The sequence below is a fragment of the Schistocerca piceifrons genome, chromosome X (genome assembly GCF_021461385.2).
Source record: "Schistocerca piceifrons isolate TAMUIC-IGC-003096 chromosome X, iqSchPice1.1, whole genome shotgun sequence".
Lineage (NCBI taxonomy): Eukaryota > Metazoa > Arthropoda > Insecta > Orthoptera > Acrididae > Schistocerca > Schistocerca piceifrons.
Genome location: NC_060149.1, coordinates 370,276,321 through 370,296,050, shown reverse-complemented (window position 1 = coordinate 370,296,050; position 19,730 = coordinate 370,276,321). Strand labels below are relative to the sequence as shown.

Below are 19,730 nucleotides of genomic sequence, written 5' to 3'. Positions count from 1 at the left end.
ATGTCCTTTCGTCCTGTACCTTTTCCTTATCAGTGTTTTTCACATGTTCCTTTCCCCTCCAATTCTGCACAGAACCTTCTCATTCCTTACCTTATCAGTCCACCTAATTTTCAACATTCGTCTATAGCACCACATCTCAAATGCTTTGATTCTCTTCTGTTCCAGTTTTCCCACAGTCCATGTTTCACTACCACACCCAATAAACTCCATGCTATCAAGGAGACGACGACTGTGTGGTGGTCATGCATGCAAGCCAATCACAGAGACTCAGTTGTCCTTTGTCGGCTCCGCATTGGCCACACCCGGCTGACGCACAGTTATTTACTGCGTCAGGAGGACCCTCCTCTATGTCGCTGCGGGGCGGCTTTGACAGTGGCCCACATTTTGTTGGCCTGTCCCCTTTTAGCTGTGGTCAAGCAGACGTTTGTGCTGCCTGATACACTCCCTGCCCTTTTAAAAGATGACTCTGCCATGACAGGCTTCATTTTGCATTTTATTCGGGCAGGGGGCTTTTATCATTTAATCTAAGTGTTTGTCCTTTTTTGTGTTGAGTCTGGCATTTAGCCTACGGTTTTAGACTGAGTTTTTAATGTGTTTCTCGGTGGTTGGCTCTATGGTCGGCCAACCACCGTCACACTCTGTGTGATTTTACTTCGTTTTGTCTGGTCTTTGTCTCAGTTTCTCTTGTCCTTTGTCGTCTGTCATCCTTTCCTTGTTCACTTTTATTCTCTGTGGGTGTTTTTAAGTTTTGGAAAAAGGGACCGATGACCGTAGCAGTCTGGTCCCTTTAATCCCCCAAACCAACCAACCATACAGCGCTGTATTCCAGACGTACATTCTGAGAAATACTTTCCTCAGATTAAGGCCGATATTTGATATTAGTAGGCTTCTCTTGGCCAGGAATGCTCTTTTTGCCATTGCTAGTGTGCTTTTGATGTCTTAGAGTACTGTTCATCTGTATGGGACCCTTACCAGTTGGGTCTGATTCAAGAGATTGAGAAGGTCCAAAGAAGAGTGCCAAGATTCGTGACTGGTACATTTAGCCATTGTTAGAGCTCGTGCTGAGGCATTCAGACAGTCGTTTTTCCCTCGTGCAATCTGCGAGTGGAACAAGGGGGGGAAATATGACTTTGGCGTGAATTGTGCCCTCCGCCACACACCGCTTGGTGGCGAGTGGAGTATATATGTAGATGTAGATGTCCTTCTTGCTCCATCCATCATTATTTATTTTACTGCCTAGGTAGCAGAATTCCTTAATTTCATCTACTTCGTGACCATCAAACCTGATGTTAAGTTTTTCACTGTTCTCATTTCTACTACTTCTTATTACCTTCGTATTTCTCCGATTTACTTTCACATACTCTGTACTCATTAGACTGTTCATTGCATTCAGCAGATCATGTAATTCTTCTTCAGTTTCACTCTAGATAGCAATGTCATCAGCGAATTGTATAATTGCTATCCTTTCACCTTGAATTTTAATTCCACTCCTGAACCTTTCTTTTATTTCCATCATTGCTTCCTCAATGTAGAGATTGAAGTAGGGGCGAAAGGCTACATCCTTGTCTTGCACCCTTTTTAATACAAGCACTTCGTTATTGGTAGTTCACTCTTATTATTCCCTCTTGGCTGTTGTACATATTGTATATGACCTGGCTCGCCCTATAGCTTACCCATACTTTTTTCAGAATTTTGAACATCTTTCACCATTTTACATTGTCAAATGCTTTTTCCAGGTTGACAGATCCTATGAACGTGTCTTGATTTTTCTTTAGTCTTGCTTCCATTATTATTAACCGCAATGTCAGAATTGCCTCTCTTGTGCCTTTACCTTTCCTAATGCCAAACTGATCGTCATCTAGTGCATCCTCAATTTTCTTTTCCATTCGTTTGTGTATTATTCTTGTAGGCAACTATATCTGTTAAGCTGATTGTGTGATAATTCTCACACTTGTCAGCTCTTGCCGGTTTCGTAATTGTGTGGATAATGCTTTTCCGAAAGTCAGATGGTATGTTGCCAGACTCATACATTCTACACACCAGTGTGAATAGTCATTTTGTTGCCACTTCTCCCAATGATTTTAGAAATTCTGATGGAATGTTATCTAACCCTTCTGTCTTATTTGATGTTAAGTCCTCCAAAGCTCTTTTAAATTCTGATTCTAATACTGGATCCCGTATCTCTTCTAAATCAACTCCTGTTTCTTCTTTGATCACATCAGATAAATTTTCCCCCTCATAGAGTCTTTCAATGTATTCTTTCCACCTATCCACTCTCTCCTCTGCATTTAACAGTGGAATTCTCATTGCACTCTTAATGTTATCGCCCTTTCTTTTAATGTCACCGAAAGTTGTTTTGACTTTCCTGTGTTCTGAGTCTGTCCTTCCGACAATCATTTCTTTTTCGATGTCTTCACATTTTTCCTGTGGCCATTTCATCTTAGCTTCCCTGCACTTCCTCTTTATTTCATTCCTCAGTGACTAGTATTTCTGTATTCCTGAGTTTCCCAGAACATATTTGTACTTCCTCCTTTCATCAGCCAATTGAAGTATTTCATCTGTTACCCATGGTTTCTTCCCAGTTACTTTTTTTGTACCTATGTTTTCCTTCCCAACTTCTGTGATGGCCCTTTTTAGAAATGTCAATTCCTCTTCAACTGTACTGCCTACTGAGCTATTCCTTATTGCTGTATCTATAGCCTTAGAGAACTTCAAACGTATCTCGTCATTCCTTAGTACTTCCGTATCCCACTTCTTTGCGTATTGATTCTTCCTGACTAATGTCTTGAACTTCAGCCTACTCTTCATCACTACTATATTGTGATCTGAGTGTATATCTGCTTCTGGGTATACCTTACAATCCAGTATATGATTTCGGAATCTCTGTCTGACCATGATGTAATCTAACTGAAATATTCCCGTATCACCCAGTCTGTTCCAAGTATACCTCCTCCTCTTGTGATTCTTGAACAGAATATTCGCTATTACTAGCTGAAACTTGTTGCAGAACTCAATTAGTCTTTCTCCTCTCTCATTCCTTGTCCCAAGCCCATATTTTCGTGTAACCTTTTCTTCTACTCCTCTCCTTACAGCTGCATTCCAGTCCCCCATGACTATTAGATTTTCATTCCCCGACACATACTGTATTACCCTTTCAATATCCTCGTACACTTTCTCTATCTCTTCATCTTCAGCTTGTGATGTCGGCATGTATACCTGAACTATCGTTGTTGGTGTTGGTTTGCTGTCGACTCTGATAAGAACAACCCTATCACTGAACTGTTCACAGTAACACACTCTCTGCTCTACCTTCCTATTCATAATGAATCCTACTCCCGTTATACCATGTTCTGCTGCTGTTGATATTACCCTATACTCATCTGACCAGAAATCCTTGTCTTCTTTCCACTTCACTTCACTTACCCCTACTATATCTAGATTTAGCCTTTGCATTTCTCTTTTCAGATTTTCTAGTTTCCCTACCACGTTCAAGCTTCTGACATTCCATGCCCCGACTCATAGAATGTTATCCTTTTGTTGATTATTCAATCTTTTTCTCATGGTGACCTCCCCCTTTGGCAGTCCCTTGCCAGAGATCCGAATTGGGGACTATTCCAGAATCTTTTGCCAATGGAGAGATCATCATGATACTTCTTCAGTTACAGGCCACATGTCCTGTGGATACACGTTAGATGTCTTTAATGCAGTGGTTTCTATTGCCTTCTGCATCCTCATGCCATTGATCATTGATGATTCTTCCACCTTTAGGGACAGTTCCCCATCCCTAGGACAAGACAGTGCCCTGAACCTCTGTCCGCTCTTGCACCCTCTTTGACAAGGCTGTTGGCAGAATGAAGGTGACTTATATATATAAAGCTGCCACAAGAATTCAAAAATCTTAGCAGTGTTCCACCCACTTTCAAATTTCAACTGAAGAGTTTTCCCATAGGTCACTCCTATTCTGTTGAGGTGTTCTTTGAAAAATGAAGCTGATTCTTATGTTACATTGTTGATCCAACGTACATTTGGATCGAACTTCCTTAACTCTTGTGCAGAAAGGAAACTGCTGCATCCATTTTCAATAAGCTACCACAAGAATTCAAAAATCTTAGCAGTAGTCCACGCACTTTCATATTGAAACTGTAGAGTTTCTTCATGGGCCATTCCTTCTATTCTGTTGAGTAATTCCTTGAAAAATTAAGCTGATTTTTGTTATACTGTTGATTGCATTTATTTAACCATATGACTTGACTTTTTTGGGTACATAAACATTTTATTTTTATCTGTTATTACTTTTTGTTGTAATTTCATGTACTGACACATTCCATGACCTTTCAAATTGCTCCTTAATTTGGTCCTACAGAACTTGACGTGTAAATAAATAAATAAATAAAGTAAAGCTGTGAGGACAAGTCACAAGTCCTACTGGGGTAGCTCAGTTGCGTATGATAGGCAAAGCTCCCAGCTTCATGTCCCAGTCCCACACACAGGTTTGATCCAGGAAGTTTTGATGTGTGCTATATTTGTTTTTATTGTGTTCAGCAAACTTCTTAAACCATGATGCAAAGCAACTGCCTTTTACCATTTGTGTTTGCAGGCCAATGTCAGGTGGATGTAATTATCAGCTGCAGAATGGTGTATTTTTGATGGTGTTAATTATAAAGATAATTATGACTGCACTGTGTTTTGAAACCGCACCACCTGAATACACCATTTTTCCTAATGTTCTGGGCCATTGTGGTGAACAGCATTCTCTGTTCAAGAGCATTAAGTGCTGAAAATTATTATTATTATGTTTTGTTTAATTTACAGATATATGGCAATTTCAATGATTTTGGTCTTAAGAAGTTTCTTGAAGCAGTTTGAGAAATTTCTTCCAATCATTTACCTTCATCTTTACAACACAAAATCATAATGAATACTGTATTTCTACAATGCATGATATACAACTGCAGTTGAAGTGTGATAATCATGTTGATAGCTATTCAAGGGTGTTGCCGAGCATGTCTTGTGCTGTTTCAGGTCAGCAGTGAACTTAATTCAGTTTTTCCTAGTTCAGTGTTACACAACATAATGAATTTGTTAACTGGGTTCATGATCTGAACTGAGGTCAAAATTGATTTCCAGTGAGAGATGTCTGTACAGTTGGCTCATGGTGTAATAATTGCAACAGGTCTTGCCTGACCTCAGTCACCATAATTTCATGGCACTGTGGAACAATCAGTGAAACAACTACTTTGAATTTAGCAAAATGTTACATTTCATGGAGACTGCTTCTGTGAATAAAATTATTTGCAAAGCAAGCTAGACACTGTTTAAAGAGGGAACTGGGTATACCCATTAAAAGTTGGATTTGATCACAGGAGAGTTACATTACTTACATCTGAAGATAAGCAACTAGTCTCCCTCCTATTTCCTGGGAGTGGGCTGATGGCATACCACTTTGTTATTCTGCAACAGCAACAAACTTCTTTTAAATGTTCTGTTTTTAAATTAACAAATAACAATCCAGACAATGTGATGGAAGTTGTTTTAGGGAAGTGTTTGAATTTTACTCCTACACTGAAACACACGCTACTGACATATTTTATCAGAGAATGGAAGAATCTGTCAGAAAACTGCTGGTGATGCTGCTGAGGAAATGCCCCTTGATGCATGCCGAGCACTTATAAGATCTCAGCCACAAAAAGCAACATATCCTTGTCTGAGAGAGCTGCACTCTGTAATTTCTGAAATTATTCTCAGATGGTGGATCTTCCTGCAGATAAAGATAATGATATGGCTTTGGTGTTTACAAAGAGAAGGTGGACAACCTACTCGATGAGTCTACATATTGTAATATCAACAAGGACAACACTACCCATGTTCAAAGAAAAACTGCTTTGCTCCTGAACTCCAGCTTTGTACCCAAGGAGGCTACCAACAGACTGAAGGGGCACAGCTCAGTGCCTCCTGGATTATATGGCCTTCCCAAGGTCCACAAAGTTACACAGAAACAAAACACTGATTCAGAGGAAACTGGAAATCATAAACCACACTTGTAGCAGATTCTAAAAGTATTGACTTTCAGTCTGATAGTGGGTAAGACAGAAGCACCTGCTTATTGAATGACTAAATATTTAGCCCTGTTGTTGAGACCTTTTATGGGTAAATGTGATCATTGTCACCATACTCTCTCACACCTGATGGTTGATTTATTTATGGAGGATTTTGAAGAAAAAGCACTTATCTATAGTTTTTAAAAGGGCTGTGTGCCAGAAGTATGGTGGTGACACATGTCCTAGTTTAGACCTCAAAATGAGGATAAATTTATGGGGACTCTTGAGTGTATTTATTCAGTTGATGAAAAATAAAGTTTACCGTGGAATGGGAGAAGAATGGCTGTCTACCATTTTTGGATGTATTAGTTTGACATGAGGAGGATCACTCACTCCATGTTCACAACATCAGAAGAATTATTGTTCTGAATCTTCACTGCGTGGCATTCAGCCCCTGACACCAATTTAATAATTAATCATATAATTTGCAAGCACTGTGGATTTATTGACTAGGTGCTTACTAAACTGTATATGTTGTTCCAGTGGTCTTATCTGTGACCCCTGCATAGTTTTATCTGTGACAATGTGCATTTCACTGCACAGTATACCATTGTATTGAGAGGTTCTAGCTTTTCAGCATGTAAATAGACATGCTTGAGCACTCACCTTGAAGATGGCTGTACAATTAACAACCAAAATGTCAGAAGACATACTCTGTCCTGCATGCATGCCAGAAAGATGATGGAATAAAATGATATTATTGTTTGATATGCTCTGCTGGGATGTGTCACAAATTAACTTAAATGAGCATGCTGACTCCAAATCTTACAGAGATAATATGGCCTGATATGTTACCAGCCCATCCTACTCCCCTCCTCTACTGTGCATGTTGTTGCCAAACTGCTTAGGAGAAAAACAATGTACTGTTGGAAAATGAGTGGCTCGCAGTTCAAAATATGAATGTGTTGCTGCTGGCACTTAACATGCATTTATGTGATGGAAGAGAGGGAGGAGGTGGGGGTCAGAAAGACCTGGATTTTAAGGGTTTGTGAAGCTCCACATTGGTTTAGTTATCTTAACAACACTTGAAGCAGCTATGGACCATACTAAGCCATGTCACATACATCAACTACTACTACAGTGCTACAAACCTCCCCCATCCCTCTGAATTACTACATCTTTCCTCTGTATGTCATTGCATCACTTGCCACTCCATCTTCAGGTGGCCAATTTTTGTCTTGTGCGTTGACTGGAACATAGTGATATTGAAACCAGATCACAGTAAAATATGATATTGTAGTACTTGTGTTATTCCAATTTATGATGCAATATATTTATGTGCTGACACCGGGCAAATGACTTTCAAGTAAAATGTCTCCCGTGTGTGGGAATATGCATAATGGATGTAGGAATGCAGGTTTTAAATACATTGTTGATGACATATTGAAATTTGGGTCTGGCTATGAGTCATGCTCAGATAGCCAAATGGTAAGGCGACCACTCACGATAAGCGTTAGAGTCCCAGTCCAACACAAATTTTCATTGTTGTCATTCCATTACACGGCTGATGGTTGTCCATATTCAAAACTGCAAATACATTTCATGTACACAGTAAAATATGTCATCCATGAACCAAGATAAGTAAATGGAATTTTTTGTACCTTCTTCTAGACAAGCTGTGCCGTAAATTTCTTTTCCCCCAAATTCAATCCATTACCTCCTTGTTAGTTATCTACTACATCATTCTTATCTTCTGCATTCTTCACTCGCATTCGGGAGGACGACGGTTCAATCCCGTCTCCGGCCATCCTGATTTAGGTTTTCCATGATTTCCCTAAATCGCTTCAGGCAAATGCCGGGATGGTTCCTTTGAAAGGGCACAGCCGATTTCCTTCCCCATACTTCCCTCCCCCGAGCTTGCGCTCCGTCTCTAATGACCTCGTTGTCGACGGGACGTTAAACACTAATCTCCTCCTCCTTCTGCATTCTTCTGTAGCACCATATTTCCAAAGCTTCTATTCTTTTCTTGTCTGAACTGTGTATTTTCCATGTTTCACTTCCATATAAGGGATCCATAAAAATATCTTCAGTAAAGACTTCCTAGCATTTGAATTTTTACTTTGATGTTAACAAATTTCTCTTTTATAGAAACTGATTGTTTGCTGTTGCCAGTTTGCATTTTATATCCTCTCTACTTTGGCCATTGTCACTTATTTTGTTGCCTAGATAGCAAAATACATCTATCACTTTTAGTGTCTCATTTTGTAATCTAATTCCCTCAATGTAACCTGCTTTAATTTGAGTACATTCCATTACCCTTGTTATACTTTTGCTTGTGTTCTTCTTTCAACCTCTTTTTGAGGCATTGTCCATTACGTTTAGTTGATCTTCCAAGTCTTTTGTCACTACTGACTGAGTTACAGTGTCATCGGAATACCTCAGAGTTTTTATTTCTTGTCCTCCAACTTGAACCTTTCCAAATTTGTTATTGGCTTTCTTCACATCTTGGTTAAAGTACACATTGAATCACATGGGGATAATCTTCAACCATGTCTCACTCCCTTCTCAATGACTGCTTTCCTTTCATCTCCTTCTCCAGAAGTTTTGAATTAGTATCCCAACTTTCAGCCTAAACTTGCTAAGAAATTTAATATATTAATTGAGTAGCTTAGGAAGTTATTCTTGTTTTAACTTATACTAAAGCTAAAATTTCTTTGCCATGAGTGAGAAGTGTGTGACGTGCCATAGGATTGTTAGTTCCAGGGTGTGGTGTGAGGGTTGCAGTTTCTTTCATGTGGGTGACTGTAGCAGCGTGGGAATTGGGGAAATAAACAAGGCTCATTGGTTGTGTAGGATATGCTGTAGAGATAGGAAGATAGTGGAACAGTAGGAGAAGATTGCTGCCCTTCAGGCAGAACTGGATAAAGTGAAACTGTGGTGTCACCGCCAGACACCACACTTGCAAGGTGGTAGCCTTTAAATTGGCCGCGGTCCGTTAGTATATGTCGGACCCGCGTGTCGCTACTATCAGTGATTGCAGACTGAGCGCCGCCACATGGCAGGTCTAGTCTAGAGAGACTCCCTAGCACTCGCCCCAGTTGTACAGCCGACTTTGCCAGCAATGGTTCACTGTCTACATACGCTCTCATTTGCCAAGACGATAGTTTAGCGTACCCTTCAGCTACGTCTCTTGCTACGACCCAGCAAGGCGCCATGTTCAGTTACTATTCTGAACAGATAATATTGTGAATCATGTACCGTCAAGAGAGACGTTCATCATTAATGGATTAAAGTTAAGTATGAAACTAATTATGTCCACTTTCTGAATTCTAAATCCTTGTCATGTTCCAGACCTCACGTCAGTAATAGTTCTTCACTCCTCACGCCAGCCTGCGTGAGCTAAAACGCGTGCATTTCGGCCTCCCCTAGTAACACGGTGTTCGCTCTTCTGCCAACACTACAGAAACAAGATCTGGAAAGGTTAAGGGAGAGAAGGGAAAAGAGACATAGGAAGTGACAAGGAATTGGACTTTCTCAGACAGTGTTGTTGTGAATGTGGAAAATGGGTTTGATCTGTTGTCACTGTTAGAAACTGTTGTGCCACCAATAGATTTAGTGATAGACAGGACACAACAGACTTTTAAAAAGTGTTTTAAAAGTAAGAAATCAGAATAAGTTGTGAAGAAGAAGAAGAAGAAAGTAAGTTTTGTTGTTAGGTAGTTTGTGGGCCAACTGTTGCAGGCTGATCTAGGGTCAGGTTACCAGGTCACAAGTTTTTTTAAACCTAGTGCAAGTCTGGGTCAGATGATAGAGGATGTAGGTTCACTTTGCAAAGACTTTACAAAGGAAGACAACTTGGTAATAGTGGGTGGGGCAGGCAACAGCATAGATAGGAACCCTAATTATTCAACTGAGAGTGATCTGGTAAAGATAGCTTCAGCAATGAGACATACTGGTATTGGGCTCATGTCTGTTCTGAGGCACCATGACCAGCCTCATTTAAACTCTCCTGTTAGGAGAGTTAATTTAGAGGTGGACCAGCTGCTTGGATCAGGTATGGGGTCTCATATCAGTGTGGTTCCTGTTGACTCTGTCAGCATGTGGGACTATACTGCGCATGGCCCTCACCTCAACAGGAAAGGGAAGGGAAAACTGTCACATGAGGTAAAGTACCAGTGGTTACAAATGACAGAAGGGCAGTTTTCTTAGGGTAGAGAGGACAGAAACAAACGATGTTCAGAGACAGGCTGAAAATGATATTCACATTGATAAAACAGGCAGCCAGAAAACAAATTTTAATGTATACAATTCATGCAGACAGTCCCTGATGGAAATTAGAGATACTCAAAACATGACAGGAAAATTATGTTCATCGAGTTGTAATTCAGCCAGTGCACAAAATCAGTTATCCTTATTGCATCAGAATATTCGAGGATGAAGGGTTAAGCTTAATGAGTTGCTTATATGTGTTGAAGAATTAGAGTTGAGCAAATCAGTAAATATTAATCTGCCTCTCTGAACATCATGTGACCATTGGTATAGATATGTTAAATGTTACAGGATCCAAGTTCTGTAGAGAAAATATAGAGGAAGGAGGAGTTGCCACATTTGTCAGAAACTGTTTTGATTTCAAGAATATTTATATTAATAAATTTTGCTCGGAGCGGCACTTAGAAGCTTGTGCAACAGATGTAGTATTCATAAGAAGTCCTTTATAATGGTAGGTATATACAGATCACATTCAGGAAATTTTAACCTCTTCATAAAAACTCTGGAAGCCCTGTTGTCCCATCTCTCAGTAAAAAACAAGGAAATAGTTGTTGCTGGTGATTTTAATGTGGATTTATTGAAAAGCTCTATCAGTGAACAATTATTGCAGTCAGTAACACTATCATTCAATTTGCTGTGAACTTTGCAACTAGGATACATAAACGCTCTGGAGACTGCTATTGATAATATCTCTATAAACAAATCTAGGGAAAGAGGTCATATCACAAAACCAATAATAAATGGGCTATCTGAAAAAATGACATGACATATAGCATCTCATGTTATATTTTGAAACTTGTCAGGATAAAAAATCTATTAAATCTTAGTACAGCAGGGTAATAAATAAGTCAAAAATTGAAAAATTCAGGAAATTGCTCAGACATGAACTTGATAGATCTTCAGAATACTTCTGACTCAAATGGAAAATACAAAGCATTCACTAATAAAGTTACCTCCTCTTTTGAAAATTGTTTTCCCCTGTAAGTTACTCAAATCAGACAGAAGTACAAAAATAAACCATGGATTACACAAGGAATAAAGATATCATGTGGGACAAAAAGGAGACTGTATCTACTATCTAGGAACAGCTCTGATGTTAGCATTGTAATGCATTACAAAGAATACTGGAAAATACTGAAGCAAGTAATCCAGAAATTGAAGCAGCTTGAAATGATAATTACAAAATAAAAACTGTATGAGAAACGGATAGCTCTGAAAATAAATGAGACTTTGGTAACAAGTGCATGTAGTGTTGCAAACCTCTTAAACAAGTGCTTCATTTCTGTTACTGACAGCTTGGGGTTATCAGGTTCGGTGAACAGTGGAATGGAGTAGCCGACACTAGTAAACTTCAGTAAAATGCAAATGACACTCACGTCTCCCAAAGAAGTAGCATCCATCATAAAATCCTTCAGGTCTAAGTATTCTAGTGAGTATGATAACATATCAACAAAGTTAATCAAAGAGTGCTCATGCGAGTTGAGTTCTGTCTTAAGTTATTTGTGTGATCAGTCTCTTACCAACAGAACATTTCCAGACTGGCTAAAGTATGCTGAAGTTAAGCCTCATTACAAGAGGAGAGATAAAGAGGTACCATCAAACTATCGACCAATTTCACTTTTGCCGGCTTTCTCAAAAAATATTTGAAAAGGTTGTGTTCAAGCACCTCCTTAAGCATCTGACTGCAAATAATATATTGTCCAAGTCACAGTTTGGATTTCTTAAGGGTTCTGATATAGAGAAAGCTATTTACACTTACAGTGAGAATGTACTTAATTCATTAGCTGATAAATTAGAGGCTATTGGCATTTTCTGTGACCTGTCAAAAGCCTTTGACTGTGTGAACCACAGCATTCTCTGAAGTAAATTATAATATTATGGTGTCACCGGTAATGCCGTGAAATGGTTTGAGTCTTATCTATGTAACAGGAAACAAAGTGTGTCATTGTGAAATACCTGTGCAGTAAGCAGTGTTTCATCTGATTGGGAATTAATTAAATGTGGTGTTCCTTAAGGTTCCATCTTGAGTCCATTGCTCCTTCTTGTGTACATCAATTACCTCTCGTCTGTTACATTTCCAGATACTAAGTTTGTTTTGTTTGCAGATGATACAAACATTACAATAAGTAGCAAGTCAAGTACAGATTTAGAAATAGCTCCTAATCAAATTTTCACTGACATTAATAAATGGTTTAAAGCTAATTCACTGTCATTAAACTTTGATAAGACCCACTATATGCAGTTCAGAACCTGTAAGGGATTTCCTTCCAGCATCGTATAACATATGAAGACACGCAGATCGAAGAGGTTGACGGTGTTAAATTTCTGGGATTACAACTCAATATTAAATTCAGTTGGGAAGGGTATACCACAGAATTGCTTAATTGCATAAACAAGTCTGTATTTGCAGTGAGAGTAATGTAAGATATAGGAGATATAAATATAATAAAAAAAACTTGGATACTTTGCTTACTTTCATTCTATTATGTCATACGGGATCATATTCTGGGGTAACTCATCAAACCAAGCAAAAGTATTTAGCACGCAAATTCAAGAACATCATGTAGGAACCTGTTGAAGTAACTTAGTATTCTAACCACAGCTTCTCAGTATATTTATTTCTGAATGAAATTTATTGCAAATAAGATACCTCTTTTTACAACCAATAGCTTGATATATAGTATTAATACTAGCAATAAGAACAATCTACATAAAGACCTAAAGTCACTTACATTTGCCAAAAAGGGGTCCAATATTGAGGAACAGGCATTTTCAATAAATTGCCAGCAACAATTAAAAACTTGTTTTCAGCTAAAGCATGGTTTAAAGAGTTTGAAAGACTTTTTGATAGGCAACTTCTTCTACTCTATAGATGAATACTTAACAGAGACTGATAAGCTAGCTTAAGTAAAAATGTCTATTATATTTCAGATTTGACAGCACTTGGTCACAACAGTCAAGATTAGGTATTTTGTGTATGATAAAGTTATTAATAGTGCATAACAATGTTTCATTCTGACCGTGTGTTAATTCTGTAAGTACTAGCCGTTCCAGTTTACCGCATTGTATTCACGTATTTCGACAATCTCCTGATAAATGATCAGGGTAGTAAGTATTATATTCAAATGATTTATGTTCTTATGTTATATTTTTTTGACATGTTCCACACCCATGAGAATCAACTCATTTTTTGGGTCTATGGAACAAAAACTGAATCTAATCTAATCTATCTTGAAGATGTTTTTAATGTGCAGCATGCTTAAGACGGGGAGAACCAAAAATGACAACAGGTTCACCAAACTGAGTGTCGTGCTGAGATTCTATGCAGCATTTGCACAGTGTGTTGTTAATTTAACCCCTGATGTTGTAATATGGCCGTTGCCTATAGGCTACCACAATATTCATATGAAAAGTCTCGAGTTGGAATGCAATGGCAAGGCTGGGCAGACAGTTCTAGAATTTGCAGAGACTATTCATACCCTGCTGATTCATAATGTCAGACTACTACTACTTTAGATCATAGCCCAGACTTAAATTCTGTCTGTGAAAGAATTCCTCAACAATGGTGGAATGGCATCAACACCCTTGCACCTCACACAACACAGAACCTATTATACTCCAAGTAATCACAGCAAAAAATGTCGCAGTACCTGCCTTCTTTGGAATATGAAGTATTACATTCTTCCTGAAGTCTGAGGGTATTTTGTAACTCATACATCGTGCTTACCAGATGGAATAGTTTTGTAATGGCTGGCCTTCCCGAGGACCTCAATAATTCTGAGGGATTATCATGTAGTCCAGGGGCCTTGTTCCAACTGAGGTTTTTCGGTGCTCTGTCAAATTCTTCTGACAGTATCTTACCTCCAAAGTCAACTTCAGCTACTTCCTCTTCGATTTCTGTAATGTAGTCTTCATTTTTGTCTCCCATGTATAGATCCTCTACTATTCCTTCCACATTTCAAACTTTTCTTTCTTGTTTAGTACTGGCTTGCCTTCAAGCTCTTGATACTCACACAGTTGCTTCTATTTCCACTAGAGGTCTCTTTAACTTTCCTTTTTTCCCCAGAACATACCTTGTCTTTCATGGGCAATCCTTTAACTGACTGAGCTATCTGGGCATGACCCAAGATCTGCTCTGACAGCTTAATTACCAACAGTACATCTCTCCTACTTTCCAAACTTCATGGAAGTTCTTCTAAATACATTGCTGTAGATAGGCTTACTTCATGACCAATGGTCACTTGGCACTGCACTTTTTCGATTTGTGCAGTGCCAAGCGACCACAGGTCGTAATAGCAGCAAAAACTCTGCCTATGTTTTGAGAAATCGAAAAAGTGCAGTGCTAAGCAACCATATGTCATAAAGTAAGCCTATTTACTTCGCCAACAGAACAGGAGAACGCACCACAACTTCAAAACTATGACAAGTCGTATATTGTGTAGCAGAATAGTTACTAAAATAAATGGACAATTACATCATGTAAGTTAAAAATAAAAATTAAGCCCACTGACGATATCACAAATGTGCTGAAACATGTATGGGTGGAACAAAACAGGAAAAAAAGGTGTCTTGCATTAGGCGGAACTTCTCATCCCATTTTCATTACAACCACGGAAACAACAAGAAGAACTGCACCACAAGATGATTAAAAAGTGCAAATTTTCTGAATAGTTATTGTTCTCCTGGTTACAAATCATCTCATCCAGTATTAATTGCGAGGTTTTTTTTGAAGAGGGGTAGGATTTAAAACCTGTCCTGAATATAGTTTGATGGCATCCATTACAAAATATACACGTTTGAATTCCACAGAACGAAATTCAGTGAGATGCAATAGAAGGGGCTTGTCGCTGCTCTTTTTCACACCTAAAACAAAGTAACATGTCCTCAAATATATATGTTTTATGTATCAGACACTTCAGAAAGATGTGTGCTGCAAAATGAACATATTTTTTAAAAGTCCTATCTCAAACGCTCGGGGGAGGGGGTGGGGGCACTGTGTAGTATTGCTCTGGTTCAGAAATATCGTAAATCCGGGGCTGATGTGCAGAGCAATCTGAGTTGTAGTGGGGAGGTGGGTAGTCTTTACCTGACCCATGTTTACATTAAGTAATTTTGCTGTTTCCTCTTTGTGTACTGCTCTGAACTCAAATAAAAACAGAATGGATTTCTGTGGCCAGTAGCTATCAAGTGAATTAAAATACATTCACATAATTACTGAAGGCTAATATGTGTTATTAGCATTAATCACCTAGCTGGACAGTGAAGTTTTTTTTGTCGGTTTGCTACAGAAATTTTGCTTTTATTAATCATTTCTGCTGAGGCAGTCAATTTATTTGAAACGAAGTGTTTAATTCGACACTATTGGCTAGATTCAACTGTTCGCAGTATTTCAAGTGCACATTTTCAGCTTCTAGTACGTATGGCATTATGCCATAATAAAGAACCAAACATGAGATAATACAATACCAGTGCTCCAAGAAAATTTACATCCCGGAAAGCACACTGAAAAGCCTGCTATATTGTCAAGGCCTAATTCATTGTGAATCTGGACATACAAATGTGCACTTTAAGCCAGATCATGCATTGTAGTTTGGTTCACAAAATTCTGATGCTTTTGGAGTAGCCTCTGAGGTCTTATTTCTTTTATGACATAATCTAAGATCTTTTAATGTTTTACACATACGAACGAACATACGGGCTTCCTACATCATCGTATCTGCGCAAGCCCAGTGATGTCTATCTGACACTCTGGCAACTGCTGGAACAAACCTGTTTCTAACAGGTTGCGGGGAAAATATTGCGAATGGCGGTTTGAAAAGCGTTACTTTCAAAGTAAATTTCCTTTTACGCAGGATGAACTATCTGCAAGAATGTATGATAAATTTCTTAAATCACAGAGCATTTGACTCTCATTTGCCGGCCAATGTGGCCGAGCGGTTCTAGGCGCTCCAGTCTGGAACCGTATCCGCTATCATCGTCTGGCAAGATCACGTGAGATGAGCTATGACTGGCTTACAAAGGCACATCACAATCTGGATTTCGATGCTTCAGAAAGTAAGATGCGGTGTTTAGTGGAATTCAGATTTAAATCATACGAAAATATGCAGTGTACATGTTACTGCACATCAAAGATCTTTCCAAATCGTGTTTTTTACAATGAGTTTCGTTTTCTATAGTGCTGGGAAATTCTACACTGCTGCATAAAACCATAACCATTCAAAGGATTGATAAGTTTTACAGTCCTGACGGAAAGTATACTGTCACATAACACAAAAAAGTGTATTTTTACCAGGGAGGAAGTGTATCTTTAACCAGGAAAAATCTGGGATTTTTTTTTTTTTTCCTTGTTCATGTATACAGCCTGAGTTTTAATCTGGCAGGAAGTTTCAACATTTGTAGTGGTTGAGGGCACCCTAAATATTGGATCAGTTGCAGCAAAAAGAATGCAGAATGAACATTTAGACTTCACTGAGCAATGTGCATATCTCATGCTGCATTTACTGTTAGAGCACTAGGAAACAGAGAGGTCACTTAATGGTGGAAAACTTGCACATATAACACTAAGGAAAGGAGAAATTACCACCTTGTTCTGACCACCATTCAGCTGGTTACTCAGTACGTATTGACTTCTGAATATGAGACAAACTGGCTGCCCCACATCATTGACTTATCAATATTGAAGTCTTCTTTTATCACACAGTGACAACACTGCAGATTACCTAAAGCAACTCAGTGATATATGGATGTATACAGAATTGTGGAACCCAGGTTTCCTGAGCTGTGAGCTGGTCAGTGTTTCTAGTTTTCTGTTAGCATAAATTCTCTGTGCACTCCAGCAACCACAGAGATCATAGCTTAAACACCTGAAACTCCAAATGGCAAAAATAGTTAAAAATATGTAAAACTTTTGTTATCAGTCAGCATCATGGTGAACTGCTCACCTAAATGTGTTGGGCCTATTCAGGCATGAGGGATTCTGTCTGTGTTCTGTTTCATGTATCTTGTAAAATCTGCAAGGAACGCAATGGTTGATCAAAGATAAAACTATCCCCCAAGTCATTTTTTCACAGCAGGCTTTCTTGTAGAAATGCTGGTCCAGCAATGTATTTAGAAGAACTTCCATGAAGTTTGGAAACTAGGAGAGAGGTACTGTTGGAAATTAAGCTGTGAGAGCAGATTGTGGGTCATGCCCAGATAGCTCAGTCAGTAAAAGGATTGCCCGTGAAAGACAAGGTATTGGGTTTCAGACTTCATTCAGGTGACAATTTTAAATTGCTCAGGAGTTTCTGGAACAATAGGCATTAGAATGTGAAACCAGCGGTGTAGCTGTGGGGTACCTGTATCAAGCCAAATAAGACGCTGTCCACAGACCATGAAATTTTACTCTGGTGAGATGACACATCAGCCTTTGGTGATTACTGTATACATGCTTCTGTGACTTTTCCTTGTCCCATAAACTTAAGAGCTGCATTTTCTTTTGGATGAAGAGTCTTTGGCCTCTTACTTTTATGTGATATGTTTCTTAAGAAGTGTATAGACTAGCACATTTTGCAGATAATTATAAAGAAAGGGAAAGTGAGTCAAGTTCTCCCATGAAGTTTTTTTGAATGGTTAGGGCAGGAGATTGTTATTCTCATTTGTTAAAAAAAATTCATTAGAACTTATTCAACCAGAAACCCCTTTCACTCCAGTGTTAAAAATTGGACAAAATAAGACTCAACGACTGCTGTGCAGAGGTACACCCTCAGTGCAGGCTCCACAAAACAGTTTATATCAAAAATCAAATACAGAAATGGCAATAACAACTTGCATATAAACGCTGTGAAACTTGGTGAAGCATCAGTTAATTTATTGCTATCACTGTAACATCAGAATGTGATACATAGGCAAGGAAAGGGGCTTCTTTTGCATGGTCGACTTTTTAATATTTATCATGTATTTTCTTGGAACCAGAAAAAAGTGTATCTATCAATATAAACTGATCTTTCAATTTTAGTGAGATATTTTAAATAAAAACTTGTTTTCTTTTACAGAAAGGACAAACATAGTGGTAATGAAACTAAAGATGAACTGGAAGAGGACAACTCATTGAGATCAGTCTCGTCAATTCTTGTTGACTTTTTCAGTTATGGAACTGCCAAAAATCTAGTAAATAGAATAACTTCAGAGTTGACGACAGAAAATGTTAGTAAAACAGTTTGTTTTATAACAGTGCTTTTAATTACTGTACTAGCAGGGCTTCTGCATTTAGTGAAGCTACTGGGATTTTTTTCTTTGAAATTCCTGCATCAGCTGACAATTCTTTTGCAAGTACTGACTCCTTACTTCTTAGGAATTATGGATTTCTTAAGTAAGTGTGTTGGTGGTCTGTACATTTTGATAGCAATGATGTGGAGAGATAGGGGGGTACCTCAACATTCTCGGATACAAACATTCCCAATGCCGATTCCAAGACAGAGACGGGTAAAACCCCTCCCACTCCAGTTTTAAAAATTGGATAAAATAAGACTCAACCACTGCTGTGCAGAGGTACACCCTCAATGTGGGCTCCAAAAAAGCTGATAGGGCAATGAAATTCACACCAGTTTTAAAGTTTTTAATCAAGAGGCAAGTTCACCGTAAAATAATTTTTGTAATAAGTGTAAATATTTAATTTCTTACTCTTTTCTGCACGTGCATCACATAGTGTAATCAATGATGAAATCAAAGTTTCTGATATCTGTGATATAAAAGATTTTTTATGAAGATTTCAAAATAAAATAACTACTTGAGATATTAAACACCTCTGTTTCTTGTTACTGTTCTTTTCATCCTTGTGAACCTTATGGTTTCAGAAAGAAGATATTAATAGTTGTGTTAGTGTGCATTTATTTTAATGTTACTAAAAAGTCATTCTGTTTTTAAGATGTATTGTGTACTGAATACAATTAATGTACTCCACATGCAGGCACACATACTTTTCAACATAAAAAAATCAAAAGGGTGTTTGTCCTCTATTGTTAGATCTTATATTTTTTCAATAATGCTGTAATAATTAATTGCTTCAAATAGCTGATTAACAATACATGAAACAACAATGAAAAATTCAGTGTAGCAGCAACACTCACGTGCAACACAGGCTGTGTGTGTTAGGTTTTTGTGTGTCTGTGCACTTTATATATCTGAATGACTTTTTTGTCTTGATTTTGTGCTTCTTATATAATCAGCCATTCTGTCTGGTAATTAGAGAACAAGAAAAAGCTTCAAACCAATGGAAAACAAATGTTTTATTAGGTTTTGTGTCAGCAGTTGTGTGTCAGAAGAAAAGTAGTAGCGGTGAAGAGATAGATTTAATAGATATGTCAAGCGTGAATCAAGCTGATATTGAATTATTGAAGCTAAGAAGCACCTGTGAAAATATTGAGAGTGTTTGTTCTCCTCACA

At 38.3% G+C, this 19,730-nt stretch overlaps 1 protein-coding gene across 1 annotated transcript in view; it reads left to right on the top strand.

Moving 5' to 3' along the window:
- LOC124723135 overlaps positions 1-19,087 on the top strand; it is a 61,966-nt gene extending 42,879 nt beyond the window's left edge. The window contains exon 4 of the mRNA XM_047248323.1: positions 18,341-19,087. Coding sequence (XP_047104279.1) covers positions 18,341-18,797 — 457 coding nt within the window. The 3' untranslated portion in view covers positions 18,798-19,087. The remainder of the gene's footprint in view (positions 1-18,340) is intronic.
- The last annotated feature ends 643 nt before the right edge of the window (positions 19,088-19,730 follow it).